This window comes from Trachinotus anak, unplaced genomic scaffold, assembly GCF_046630095.1.
Source record: "Trachinotus anak isolate AG129_WGS33_773 ecotype Australia unplaced genomic scaffold, CSIRO_AGI_Tana_v1 ptg000032l, whole genome shotgun sequence".
NCBI lineage: Eukaryota > Metazoa > Chordata > Actinopteri > Carangiformes > Carangidae > Trachinotus > Trachinotus anak.
In genome coordinates, this window is record NW_027273883.1 from 28,711,971 (window position 1) to 28,727,117 (window position 15,147).

At 40.1% G+C, this 15,147-nt stretch overlaps 1 protein-coding gene across 7 annotated transcripts in view; it reads left to right on the forward strand.

Moving 5' to 3' along the window:
* hace1 (HECT domain and ankyrin repeat containing E3 ubiquitin protein ligase 1) overlaps nucleotides 1-14,855 on the forward strand; it is a 63,708-nt gene extending 48,853 nt beyond the window's left edge. For all 7 annotated transcript variants that reach the window (XM_071468528.1, XM_071468526.1, XM_071468527.1 and 4 more), the window contains 4 exons: nucleotides 11,022-11,120; nucleotides 11,708-11,778; nucleotides 11,861-11,974; nucleotides 13,279-14,855. In XM_071468528.1, the coding sequence (XP_071324629.1) occupies nucleotides 11,022-11,120; nucleotides 11,708-11,778; nucleotides 11,861-11,974; nucleotides 13,279-13,381 (387 nt within the window). In that variant the 3' untranslated portion in view covers nucleotides 13,382-14,855. The remainder of the gene's footprint in view (nucleotides 1-11,021; nucleotides 11,121-11,707; nucleotides 11,779-11,860; nucleotides 11,975-13,278) is intronic.
* Nucleotides 14,856-15,147: the final 292 nt, after the last annotated feature.

The window sequence follows — 15,147 nt, forward strand, 5'->3', positions numbered from 1 at the left end:
GGCCTTCTACAAAGGACTGAATTGAGGCTCTGTATATTCTACTTGAATATTCTAATTTCTAAAAACATGTTTTCACTTTGAAACAAGACTAAGCCAAAACCTAGTATATAGCTGGACCGCCTATGGTCAAATCCTGATTTCATAACCATGACGTCGTCTGACAAAATCACCAAACACATAAATTATATGATCACTCAGAAAGAAAGTTAGAGGAGACAGAATATCTTTCTTAAGCCATTTTTCCAAAGCGTTTAATCTGCATTCACAGCCGGGTCAAATGACTCTGCAGTAGACATGGGTATTTATCGGCTCTGGCGCTGATGGTCTCCGATCGGCATTAATGTAAACACAAAACCCAGGTGAACCCACTAATTTTCGCCTCTTTCCTGCTTTAACGTCTTGGAGATTGTTTGAAAAACCTGTTTATACCCACTAATTTTAGTGGAAAAAGGGTATTATTTGTCTCTCACACAAATCAAAACCTCAGTCTGGGATCCACAATAGTTCAGCCTTTGTTTACCTAAACACCAGAACGTAACAGACTTTTATTTGAGTCAAGTCTATATTTCTAACTCCCACTGTTTGATATACAGTATATAATTGGTCATAGCAGTATTTTAGTATGAAGCCTCGTTTTCAGTTGCTTCCATTTGCTCTGTTAAAGTTACTGTATTACAAACTTGCACTTCCAGTAACCATCTCAAATTTAAAGCCCTCTAGCATTTCAGTGGAAATAAACCCTTTATTTCTTCACAGGTATTTTATTGCTGTGCTGAAGTAAATGTCTTGTCTCATTTCCAGTTGCTGGTGTTTCTGTTGTTTACATGTTATTCAGTTCTGCTAATTCCTTTAGCAGTTACCAATGCCATTTCTCTCCCTCCCACTCTCCTGCTCTCTCTGCTCAGTGTGTCTTATGTTTAGTTATTCCTCTGCCTGTTTTATAAATGAAAGTAGTTAATTTGCTGTAGTAGAGGTGAAATTCCTCCACTTTCCTGCTGTTCCCAAGCAGTCGGGAAACCAGAGTGGCTCAGTGGACTACCAATATTAAGAGGTGTAGCCCTAAGTCCCTGGTTGGCATCCATCCAGCCATGTCCTAGCTTTATACCCAGACTTGTGCGCTAAATTGGCAACTTGCATTGAAAAGACCAGGACGGCAGTCAAAGAGAAAGAATAAAAGAAAAAATGGTAAATAAAGACAAGGTGTCAGGCAAAAGGCACGCTCCTGATATGAGTTATGAACTGTGACCAGGTTTTGTCATATTTATCCCACACAGAAATTTAAATGATGCAAAGCTATCATAGGTAAAGATATCTTGAAAGTAGACCGAGCCACTTCTATGTCAAACTGCAAATGCCTGATCTATTTGAGATGGTGCAAAAAGATGATTAAACATTATTGGAGAGAAGCTACATATATTTGTCAGATTAAAATGTTTTCTGAACTGGCCCCAAATCTTATTCGAATTTTGGACCACCAAATTTGAGTTCAGTTCAGGCACTTTGATATTTAGTGGGAGAAGGGCAGTTAAGATTGAAATCATGAAACTGGGGGTGTAGCTCTCAGTTCCATACCAGCCCAGACTGGACCTTCCCTATCTGCGAACATGGTGATCCAATATGTCAGCTTAACAATATTTGCTGCTCAATAATAAAATAAAAAGTTAGGTAAACCCAAACCACCCTCTGATTTAACTCTCTCCAGGCTTGCCTTCTTTATACATGCAGGTTTTTTATTCCATATGAACGAAGAGATAAAGCGATCCAGCTGGGCAAAATAAGATTTTGGGAGAGAAATGGGAATCATCTGAAATAAATAAAGAAACCTGGGCATTATAGTCATCTTCAGTGCATTTATCTGTTTTGACCATCTATCCAAATCAGTTTTGGTACGGTCTAAAATAGACCTGTAGTTGTATTGAAAAATAGCCTTAATTGAACCTGCTATTTCTATTCCCAGATAAGTAAATTTGTCATTTTCAATTTTAAAAGGCAGATGTTCATAAGTGATCTGTCTTGCCAGATTATTCAATGGAAATAATAAACATTTTGATAAATTAACTTTGTATGCTGATATGCTACTGAATTTTTGCAGCAGGTGGAGAAGGTGGGGCATGCTCTCTATTGGGTCTGATATTTACAAAAGCAAATCATCAGCGTAAAGCAAAGTTTTATGATTAGTTTCGCCCTTGGATATACTCTTAATTCTGCCATCTGATCTAACAGCGATTGCCAGTGGTTCAATTGCAATGTCGAACAAGAAGGGAGACAGACAGCAACCCTGCCTTCTATCTCTATGGAGTGGAAAGTATTAGGAAATCAGGCCATTTGTCCTGACCACAGCCATAGGCATTGAATAAAGAACTTTAATCCACCTACAGAAAATGGGCCCCAGTCCAAATTTTTTCTAAAGCTGTGAAAAGATAGGTCCATTCGATTCTATCAAACGCCTTTTCGGCGTCAAGGCTTAGAATAACTTCAGGTTGTACTGATGAATGGGGGGAAAATAACACATTAAATAACCTTCTCACATTAAAAAATGATTGCTGTCCGAGAATAAAGCCTGTTTGGTCCTCATTAATAATGGTGAGAATAATAGGGTCTAATTGCTGTGCAAGGGTTTTAGTTAAAATTGTATAGTCACAGCACAGAAGACTTAATAGCCTGTATGAGCTACACTGTTCCTGATCCTTATCTTTTTTGTGGCCTGTGTAAGCTTTTGTGGTAATTTTCCACTGGCCAATGATTCATCATAGACTGATTTTAGGACAGTTGCGAGTTTTGAAGAGAATTCCTTATGAAACTCTATGGGGAATCCGTCCAGACCTGGCGCCCTTCCTGTTCGAGATGACTTGATGGCATTTGCTATTTCCTCAAGAGACAATGGTTGCTCTAGAAATGACTGAGCATCCAGAGATAGTCTTGGGATATCCAGAGAATCGAGGAACAAGTAGATCCCCGACTGGCTATTATCTACCTCCGATTGATATAGAGTAGAATAGTATTGTTTAAATCGGTCATTAGTGACTCGGGGGCTGTGTGATATCGAGTCAGCACCTGTAGCAATTCCTCGGGTCATTTGTTCAGCTGACTACTGTCTAAGTTGAAGTGCAAGGAGCCTCCCCGCTTTATCTCCATGTTCATGATATACCTGTCTGGATTTTAAAATATTTTTTTCCGCTTTCCATGTCATAAGTGTATTGAATTCACTTTGCAACAGCAATTTCTCCTTAAAAAGATCTGGCATAGGCGAAAGAGCATAGCATCTATCAATATCTGCAATTTTGCCAGCCAGCTCTTTAAGTTGTTTGGAACGCTTATTTTTCTTGTGTGCCACATAAGAGATAACTTGTCCCCTAAAGCAGGCTTTCATAGACTACCACAAAACTTCCCTTGACACATCCTGAGTGTCATTAATTTCCAGACGGAAGTAAATCTGATTGTTGAGAAATGTTCTAAAATGTTTACATAAAAGTAATTGGGGGTCTAGACGCCAAGTTCGTTGGGGCGCTACATTGGCTGGAAAAATTTGATCCATTTGCACTGGGCTGTGATCTGATAGCACTATACTGTGATATTTACTGCTGGAAATTAAGGGAAGTAGCTGGTTGTCAACAATATAATAATCGATCCTGGAGTAACTATGATGAACTGGGGAAAAGAAGGAGAATTGCTTCATAGTTGGATTTTTTTTATCCGCCAGGGGTCTGATAGGCCATAAGAGTGAAAGAAGGGAGTTAATAGCCACTACAGCTGATGAGAGAGTGTTGTTTGACCTTAGCCTTGACCTGTCTAGCTGGGCATGAAGGACGCAGTTGAAGTCCCCACCTAGTATCAGTTTGTAGGAATTAAAGTCTGGGAGAGTTGGAAAAAAAAAATTAAGAAAGAATTGTGCATTGTTCCAATTTGGTCCATAAATGTTAGCCAATATTAATGGTGTATTAAATAACTTACCCACTACAACAATATATCTGCCGCTAGCATCTGATACTGTGAGTCTTCAAATGGAATCCCCCTCCTAATTAGAATTGCTGTTCCCCTGGCTTTGTGGTTAAAACGTGAATGATATATTTGACCAATCCACTTACAACTTAGTCTTTTTTTGGAATTAATATTTAAATGTGTCTCCTGTAGCAATCAGGTTATAATGATTTCAGGTGACTAAATATTTTGCTTCGTTTAACCAAATTATTCAGCCCTTTGATGTTCCAGCTAGTGAACGAAATTGCTCCTTGTTGATTATTTACATTATCCGGAATCATAATGCAACAATTTGTAATGATCTGGTCCTGCATGTTGGCTATATCCGAGTACTTCTGTGCATGTTTGAGTCAAACGATAAACCACAAATAAACCCAAAAGAGAATTGACAAAAACAAACAGACAGACATATCTAAACCCCTTACCATCCTGGACTCCTGGGCTGGTCTTCCTTAAACCTGAAACTGCCCTAAAAACTCTCCTCACTCTCCTAGGCATATAACACATCTACACTAACTTTAACTCTTACATGAACTCTGCAAAGGCAGAACAAAATGTAATGGGGCTTTCCTCTCAATATCATCATTGCTGCATGCGTGCTGTCACAGTCTGATAAATCTCTGATCACATTCAGTTGAAAGATATCACCACAAGAAAAGAGTAAAATAAAATAAAATTAGTAATAATGTGGTGATAAGGGGACTAATTAAACAAAAACTTCAAAAAAAAAAAAAAAAAAAAAAGAAATACTATCAAGGTTATTGTGTCACATTTTGGCCTTAACTAAAATACTAAAATGGCAGGGAAAAAGCAAAACAAAGAAAAATATTAACAGTTTTAAGAAAGATATTCTCCAGGCCACGCTAAGCACCTTCTGATGACCACCATCAGTCATGTATTGTTGCATATTGTGCATAATTGTTCATCATGGATCCTCAGTCCAAAGATTTTTTTTCTTTTTTTTTCCCATTTATATTCCTAAGACGGCTGAAAAATGTCACTTAGCCTTGTCCATAGTCCAAACATAAAGTCCATCCAACTGCAGTGTAGTAACATTTACCAGTCAAAGTGTAAGTCAGCATGCGCCAACTACTGCAATATTAACACGCAGCATATATGGTACCTGTTATGGCCCCGCGTATTGAATGTCACTCTCCCTCCGTCTCCTGTGGGCGCAGATTGGTCTCGATGTAGTGCTTCGCCTTGATTGGATCTTCGAAAGATACCTGCTCGCCAGCTGGGGCCGTGATCTTCAGTGTGGCTGGGTATAGGAGACCGTATTTCACGCCCGGACACCAGCGAAGTAATCGCCTCACCTCGGTGGAGACTGCTCTCTTTTTTGTGACGGCGGCCAAGTAATCTGGGTAGATAAAGAAACATTGGCCGTTGTGGGTGATGGCACCTGCACCCGTGGCCTTTCAAAGAACATTCATTTTTTTTGGAAAGTAGTGGAACTTGACGATTATTGGCCTCGGAGCATCCCCATCCATTGGCCTCGGCTGCGGGCTCCTATGTGCTCGATCGTGCGTCAGCATATAGTCGAGGGATAGTGCTCCCTCAAGAGTTCAGCTACGGCTCTCTCCGGTCGTATATTTCCAAATCCCTCTTCCACTCCAACTAGTCTGCAGTTATCTCACCGCTGTTGGGACTCCAAATCTTTGGTCTTATCTGCCAACCGGGTTACTTGTGTGGACAGTGTGTTAACTTTAGCTTCAAGTGCTATAACCCGGTTAGCATGGCCATTAGCTTCCTCCTCAAGATCATCAATGCCAGTTGCAAACATGGCGTTTTCCCTCTGCACTTCTTCAATTACCTTCATAAACTCTGCACGCACACTCAGGATTTCTGTCTTTAGATCACTCGCCAAGTTGTCTATTTTCTTGTACAGTTTACCTGTAGTCGCCATCACAGACGAGTCGATCTTGGTTAACACACACTGCTCCGATTGCTTTATGGCAGCCATGATTGCGTTGAGATCTGACCTTGACCCCATTTCCACGGCCGGATCCACATCAAGCGAGTCTGAGGCGTCCGGCCCTGACCTCGGCTTTTGAGATTTAGGCATTTTGAGCAGCTTTGAATTCAAAAACAGGATTAATTTGAGGGATCTGGCACTTAAGAGACACGTTCGCACCAGGAAGGACGAGAAGGAAAGGAGGAATATTAAATAAATGTTCGTTCTAAGCAGAGCTCACAAAACCACGTCTTCACATGTTGCTGCTCAGCTGCGCCCCCTCATTAGAGACACATTTTTATCTGTACCAACGAGTATTCATATTTGATGCCCAGCTCAAGAGGTCGGTACTTAAGTGTGACTGATCCACATTACCTCCTCCAATGGAAAACGGCCGGGGGGCATCATAATCAACTTCCCAAACTACCTCAACTGGATGTTTTTAACATGTAAGGAGCATGGCTGTACTCCCTACCAAATCTATAATGGTGAGCCCAGCCATCTTACAGAGGAAATTGACTTGTTTTCATGATCTCAATCTTTTGGTCACCAACCAAATCTCATAACCGTACGTAAAGTTCGGAACGTAGATTGACTGGTAAATTGAAAGCTCTGCCTTCCGACTCAATTCCTTCATCAACGGTCTGATACAATAATTGCATTACTGCTGATGCTGCACCTCTCTGCAATTCACTGGTAAACAAGGTGCAAAGATACTTAAATTCCTTAAATTGAGGCTAGGGCTGTGAGATAGGACCGAAATGTCATATCCCAATGTAAGTCATTACATATCTCGATGGTATAGATAGTAGTTAAGATTTAAGGCCATGTCATGATCCACTGCCTTTGGCTGAGGTATTGAACAATCTGATGACAGTGGGAACAAAGGATTTCCTGAACCACTCAGACCTACAGCATAACAAGATGAGATGTTGGCTGCTGCTGTAGCTGCTTCTCTGGCCTGTAAGAATGTTGTGGAGGTTGTGGTTGGTATTGTACAGTGCATGCGTCTCTCTCAAAACAGTCCTGAGTGAATCCAGACTCCTGCCAAGCACAGACCCAGCCTTTTTACCCAGCTTGTCTGTTCTCCTTGTGTTCTTATCTGAAATGCTGCTGCCCCAGCAGACCTCAGCATAGAAAAAGACACTCACTTCCATTGACTGAAAAACATGTTCAGCATTTCACTGCAGACGTCAAAGTTTCCTCAGGAAAAAGACCCAGCTCTAACCCTCCCAGTAGATAGCATCCATGTTCAGGGACCAGTCCAGTTTACTGTTAAGGTGCACACCTAAGTATTTGTAAGTGTGCACCACCTCAATGTAAAATGGTAAACAGACTGCTTATATAGCGCTTTTCTAGTCTTATTGACCACTTAAAGCACTTTACATGTTAAGTCACATTCACCCACACAGTCATTCAGCACTTACATCTACACATAGAGCACTTCTACTATTCACACACACTCATACCCTGATAGAACAGCCATAAGAGGCAATTTGGGTTTCAGTGTCTTGCCCAAGGACACCCAGACTAGAGGAACTGGGAATCGACCTTCTGGTTAGTGGATGACTCGCTCTGCCTCCTGAGCCACAGCTCCCCCGCTACAGTCCTTACCTCTGATTTTGACTGGCTGAAAGGTGGGCTTAAACCTGCGAAAATCGAAGACCATCTCCATTGTCTTGGAGGTGTGCAGAAGGAGGCAGTTGTTGTCACTCCATTCACTGAGGGCAATCATCAGATTCCTGAACTCTCCTTCCTGCCCATTCCAGAGACATACCACCATAGTTGTGTCATCCAAGTATTTCTGGATGTGGCAAGACTCAGAGTTGTATTTGAAGTCCACCGTACACAGGGTGAACAAGAACCGAGCCAGAACAGTTCTCTTATCAGAAAGTCGATGGTTCGATCCCTGGCTCCTCTAGTCCACGTGTCGAAGTGTCTTTGGGCAAGGCACTGAACCCCAAATTGCCTCTGATAGCTGTTCCATCGGTGTACGAGTGTGTGTGAATGGTAGAAGCACTCAATGTGTAGATGTAAGCACTGTATGAATGTGTGTGTGAATAGGTGAATGTGGTTTACATTGTAAAGCACTTTGACTATATAAGCAGCATTTACCTGTGGACCCCCAGTGCTGCTTACCACTGTCCCTGAGACACAGATACCCAGCCTGACATATAGTACATGACGTAGTATATGATATATATGATATATATCATGATGTAGCACATTGTAAATTTGGCAAAATAAATAAAATGACCACATAGCCTATTTCTTAATACATTTTGAATTATATACTTGGCATATTACTCACTTCTTTTCCTTCTTTTATTTAAAAACTTTGTGAAAATGTTCAATTAAGCATGTAACAAAATATAAAATATAAATACATCAATTGTACAAATGGTATAGAAAACACTATTATATATTTCTATAATGTGAATAGGGTTACAAATTTTAAAACCAAACATAGAATACTGTATGTGCAAAGAAATTGAACAATTGAATACAGGCCTTACATAAATATTGGTATATAAAATACCAGATGTAAACATGAAACACTTTCAAGTTCAAACTATAACATGAAAACATAGCTCAATGTGCAAGATACATTCTATGGATTCACTGGGATGCATCATTAATGTGACCTGGGGTCCTCAGCTGTTCTTGCCCAGGCAACTCAACTGTGGTTGATCTGGCCCTGACTTGCATCCCAGTGGCAACCACCCACAGATCAGCCTTCTTGATCCAAAGCCCCTTGTGGCTTTCTCTGCAGATTTCCTTGCGGCCTACTATAAGGTTTATTATTACAGAAATATATATTTTATTTTTGTTTTAGACACTTACAAATGGGTAGATGAAGACAGTGGCCAAAACACAGTAAGCATGTCTAGTCATGGCTATTATTTCTCCTGTGTGGCCCCTCTGTAAACACAGACGACAGTCCAGTCTCAGATGAAGTGTGTTGTCAGGCTCATAGAGGGGTGTGTAGTTGGGCTCGTCCACATATCTGTTGTTGTAGCATAGTGCAATACTGTGTGGATTTCCTCCTCTACTTTTGACAGACAGTCTTGATATAAATGAGACAACTCGACTTGAGTGTTCTCAGAATCAGGTTTAGAAAGAACACAAAGAACTAGAAAGCAAGTACTGCAAGGCAGGTAGCTTAAATAGAAATGTTTAATATTTACAATAGAAATGTGGAAAAATGTTAAAATAATATAAATATGTACAATGTGCAATAGGAACACAGGAATTTGCAATAGTGCGGGGGGGGGGGGGCTGCCTCCACACTTAGTTTGAAGAGCCTGTCCTGCAGCAGAACTGGTATGATGGTATTGAAGGCATAGGTCCTTGAGGAGTTCAAGTGCTGGAGGATGAAGTGGAGAGCCATGTTGACAGATCGTCTACAGACCTGTTGGCTCTCTAGGCAAACTCTGAGGGGTCCATGAGTGGGTTGGTGATGGCTTTCAGGAGGGACAGCATATGGCACTCAAATGATTACCACAGAGGTCAGGGGGACAGGACTGTAGTTATCAGCTTGCTCACAAGAAAAGGGAATTGTGTGAATTCAAACTTTATACGTATTTTAACTGGTCATTTGTATTTTTTCGTATGTAAATTGAGATATGTACATCTTGTTTCTCTTCAAGGGATGATCCATGTTAAGTATAAAGCTGAGAAAACCAAGCATGAGATAAACAATGCAATCTGTGTATGTATTTGAAAGTGTTAATTTGTTATCAAAACTTAATAGACTCTAACCAGGTGTAAAAGTCATCTTATGTTTCAGAGTATGACATTTTTTCATCTTTCAGTGAAAGAAAAGGAGCTGAGTCTATCCCAAGTGTAGTAACCATTTTATGGAAGATGCATGATGCTCTTGAGGAACCTGTGGATAAAGCAAATTACTGCTGAAAAGGAACGACACTCAGCATTCACTCACTGGTCCTTAAAACTTTTTCCAGGATAGTCTGTTACACAAAGACCACACCTTGTGTAACATTTATATTGTGTAATTCACTAAACCCTTGTGTCTTGACCGTGTAAACTGGGACCACGTCTTTGCAGATGCAAGCCACATGCAGCTGTTATCTCCCTCCATTTTTGTGATACTTATGGTGTGCTGTGGGCATAAGCTTCTTGCATTGTATGAGTCTGGAGTTTTTTGAGCATCATTACATGGCATTTACTCAATTTGCAGATGCTTTTTATCCAAAGTGACTTACAAGTGAACAATATCACTAAAGCATCAGTGCAGTAGGAAACCTTGACGTAAGTACTAAGTATTACATCTATTTAATAAGTTTGTGCTGGGATGGCATGGCCAGACAACATTCCTTGGAGAAATACAGTGGCCAAGAAGCATAAGCATAAGGCTGTATGATTGAGGTCAAGTAGTTGGATGCAGACCCAAAGGTTACTCTGAAGCCAATCGTTAGTGATTTGAACTTGACTCAGGCAGCCATGGATAGCCAGTGTGGGTTGATGAGTAGTGGAGTGACATATGCCCTTTTGGGCTGATCAAATACCAGACAAGCTTCAGCATTCTGGACCGTTTGACAAGGTTTCACTGTGCACAAAGGGAGACCCGCCAGAAGGGCATTACAGTAGTCAGGGATAACCATGACCTGGACCACTCGACTCTACTTTTGTGGTTCTTATCCATAAACTCTCTCCATACTGTTTGACATGATTCTTGTGTATGTGGTAAAAGAATATAATATGAAATGATAACCATTTTGTAATTTTTCACACGACATATCATCATATCCTACAGCCCTACTTCAGGCAGCAGTTCACTCCTAACACAAACAATCCACTATTTTAGGATTGAAGAGAATCATGGCCTCAGACTTGCTGAAGGTCACGGTACAGCTGGATGGATAGATAATTTATTATCTATTTTTTACTCTTTTACATGTCTCTCTCAATTTATAGTTTTTCTTCTTGTGTGTGTGTGTGTGTGTGTGTGTGTGTGTGTGTGTGTGTGTGTGTGTGTGTGTGTGTGTGTGTGTGTGTGTGTGTGTGTGTGTGTGTGTGTGTGTGTGTGTGTGTGTGTGTGTGTGTGTGCGCGCGCGCGCGCGCGCAGGAGCTCTTGCTGTCAGGGATGCCAGAGATCGATGTGCAGGACTGGTCAAGGAACACTGAGTACACCAGTGGCTATGACCCTCAAGAGCCAGTCATCCAGGTGAGCTCTTATTCTAGCAGCCTGACATGGACTGAATTCTTAGAGACTGGACAATCATGTTTCACTTTAATCATTTTGGTTTTTAGTAATGTGGATGTTTAACGGTTAGGTAGTCCAAACTTTAGTCACAGGTTACCTTATTTCATGTATAGATTAGTTTAGAATTCAAGGAAAGTAACATTTATGAAGCAATGACAAGCATAAGTATTATTATTATCATTGATACAAAACTTAAAATATCAGACTATAAAGAATAGTTTTTAATACTTTCCTGGATAATTCTGCACTACAAGAACAGAATTATTTATGTCATAGGGATGCAATGTGTCATCAAACTTTAAACTATTTCAAATTTGCAGTACAAACTATGTTCCAAGCATCTGACAGCAGGCAAGACATAAGGCTGCCTGCTTTCTTCTACCTCAGCCTTTACTTCTGCATATAGTTTGAGAGGCAGATGTGCCCACGCGTTGGACCTTTACCACTTGACATCAACATTCATAGCTAGCCACAAACCATTGCTTAATTTTTTAAACTGAATTCTAAAATGTATCAGTCTGAATATAAAATGTCTGCATGTTTTGCAGTGGTTCTGGGCGGTGGTGAAGAGCCTGACCCAGGAGGAACGGGTTCTTTTGCTTCAGTTTGTCACTGGAAGGTTTGTTTGGTGGATTTACACTATAGTTAATAAAACAAAAATGTGTGAATGTCTATTGTAATAAGGTATCCCTCTCTATCAGTTCCAGGGTTCCTCATGGTGGCTTTGCTTACCTGATGGGTGGCAGCGGTTTACAAAAGTTCACCATTGCTGCAGTGCCATACACTTCCAACCTACTGCCTACCTCTAGTACCTGGTAATCACTGTATTTCTCTGTCAGTCTCTTTCTGTTGACTTAGTTCTACTCAAAACTGTATTATGCAAGCCTGGTCTTGATCTAGAACCTCTTTTTGACGTTTATTCTATTATACTTGACTTGTTATGGTTATTTGGGTGTGTTGAAATTTGTCTCGTTACAGTCTTTATTATAGTCTTTATCCTCAACCAAGTTCAGATGACTTTTTCGAGTTGACCAATTTTGTTCAGGGAAATTATAGGAAACTATGGGATCTGTATTGTTGAATATTTTGTCTGAAATATTTTTTGCTCAGAGTTGCAATCCCAATTTTAGCAAATAATGCAACATTAAGGCAAGTTGACCTATAAAACGCCTCAATTTGTACTCCTGGAGGAAAATTAAATTTTCACCCTCTGAGTTAGATTAGTTGATTCTGTTCTGCATACACATTATTTGATTAGACTACAGTGAGAGGAATTTCCCCTTTCTATCACATTTTAAACTTCTAAATCCAAAGGACTATACTGAATGATTATCTAGCACAGTTACCTCAAATGTTTTTGTTCAGAGTTGCGATCCCAATTTTAGCAAAAAATGCAACATTTAGGCATGATTACATGTAAACGCCTCAATTTGTACTCCTAAGGGAAAATGTATCTTTCACCCTCTCAGCTAGATCAGTTCATATGCATATACAGAATTTGATTAGACTACAATACAAGGTATTTCCCCTTTCTATCACATTTTAAACTTCTAAATCAAGAGGGCTATACTGAGTGATTATCTATCACACTTGACTCTCACTATGAACAACAGTAATACAGGATGGATTATTGGATTATTGGATGCAATGGACTTGGTCTTGACTTGATCGTAAACTGCTCACAGTTAGATGAAACTTAAATGGTCTTACAGCCCTTTCTCAGTGCCATACATCTAGTGTGCTGGCAAGGATGCTCAGCAGTGCTCCATAGGCTTGTTCCTTACTAAAAGAAACTAAGCTCTTTCCCCTCAACACTGTTTAAGATAAACAGACTTGTAGACACAACAATCATGACTCTACAACTAAAACAGAGGGACAGTTGCTGAATATTACTGAGCACTAGAGGGCAGTATGTCTCTTCAGTTTTGTTGGTAAGAGTTAGTGGCATTCTTGTACAATGATGGCACTTTTTGAAAACAGGGAAAGATCTCTGCATGGCAGAATGTGCATCAGGTAAATAATATTGGCACTCCTCCATTGACTAGATATGAGTCATCATAATCATAATGGTACACAGTATTCACCATGTCTGCCCTTTTGTTTCCTTTCCTATCTGCAGTATCAACATGCTGAAACTACCAGAATACCCAAGTCAGGAGATCCTGAGAGACCGGCTGTTGGTAGCTCTGCATTGTGGGAGCTATGGGTACACTATGGCCTAAACATCGTATCAGTTCCTGCTACTGGGAAGGTCTGCAGAGTCATGGAACATTTCCACCTCCACAGACACTGCTTTGGACAAAAAGGAAATTCAGTTTCTTTTTAATGACCTGCAGTAGAGACAGAACAGACTTAACGGAGGTTCTGGGCCTCCACTCATATCTGTACCAGAACTTCTTTTTTTTTTAATTGAAACTGGAATCTGGTTATTTATGCAAATCCTTAAATTTGACTATTTTCATGCATACACTTATTTAAGCAAAAAAAAAAAAAGTATAAAATGAACTTAAAACACAGGCTAATAATCACAATAAAAACATTCATGCAAGCTTACTGAATGTCAAATATTTATTCCATTTAAGGAGATTTCCATATGGCAGCTGAGTCAGAATTGTTCAGTTTCAAACATGCAATTACTCAAACTCATATTCTTATCACATGGTTCACAGTGCAGATGTGGGCCCGCATCAGGCCCGCATACAAGCACACTGGTAGAATAATTTTGTGTTTCCCTCAATTTTATGTTTTAAGACTTTCATTTATTTTTTCAGTCTTTTCTGTGTCCATCTCCCTATTTCAACAGTTATTGGTCTTTGTCCTTGTTTAACCAAATAAAACAAATTTCTCAAATGCTGGAGAACTTGAAAACCACTTGAAAGGAAAGATGAATGCTTTTAGTCCTGTTTAGAGTGGCTGAAATTATAACTTTTTTTAGCTGTTTTCACGGAATAAAATAAAAAAATTACTTAGAAAATGATCCTAGTTTCACAGATGACAGAAAAACGTTGCAAAATGATCCTTGTAAAACTTTTTTTTTTTTTCCTTTTCACCTGGCAAAACTTTTTTTCATCCGTTTTCCAGACGAAAAAAATAAGGAACTTCTGAAAGATTATCCTGGCAAAACCTTTTTTCACCTGCACTTAAGCCATAAAAAAAATAGGAATTTGGATCACCAGTAGTTTTTCTTCACTTGCCTCAGGCCCATAGTAGCCTTTGACCATTAGTGACTTAACCTGCCTTTTCCTTAAAAATATTCAATATTTAAGAGGGTTCAAAACTAGTCAGCCTAGTTAGCCTAGCCTGATAACTTAACCACCGATTCCCACTACACATTACCATTTGTTCACCCATTCAACAGGAATGAGGCCCTGTTCAGACCTGGTATTAACATCCGTCCTGAGTGATCCAATCACAAGTGTGAACGCACCCAGGACGCATTTGAGATCCAATCACTCAGACCACATTTGGAGGTGGTCTGGGCCACATGTGGCCACATTCTCTTAGCAGTGTGAACACAAATGCATCCTGGGCCACATTGAAGGACCGCCTACTCTACTGATGTCCCCTGCCACAGTCTAACTATTCCCGCCACAGTTTCATAATGAACCAAAAATATTTTACTATTTCTAATGGATAAACCCTTATTTCATTGTATAGCTGTTGGCAGTGCATTGATTCAGTCAACCCCTCCATAGCACTCTGAACAGGCTACTTGTGATCAAATCACTGAAGACTCTTGTTAATACCAGGTCTGAACAGGGCTCAAGACATTCCTGCTGAGTCAGTGGCAGCTTATGCATACTCACTGCTGTGTTTGTCCTGCAGTATATTGAAGAGGGTTTTAATCCAGCATGAGCTGTCTCTCTCAGGGGTCCAGATGTGATGACTGCAAATGACCAGACCAGTTATGCCGTGAGGGCAAAACTGACTGTTAGGCTGCTGGGCTTGAAGTGATATAAACTATTTTAGTGTCCTCTCAGGGCCATAG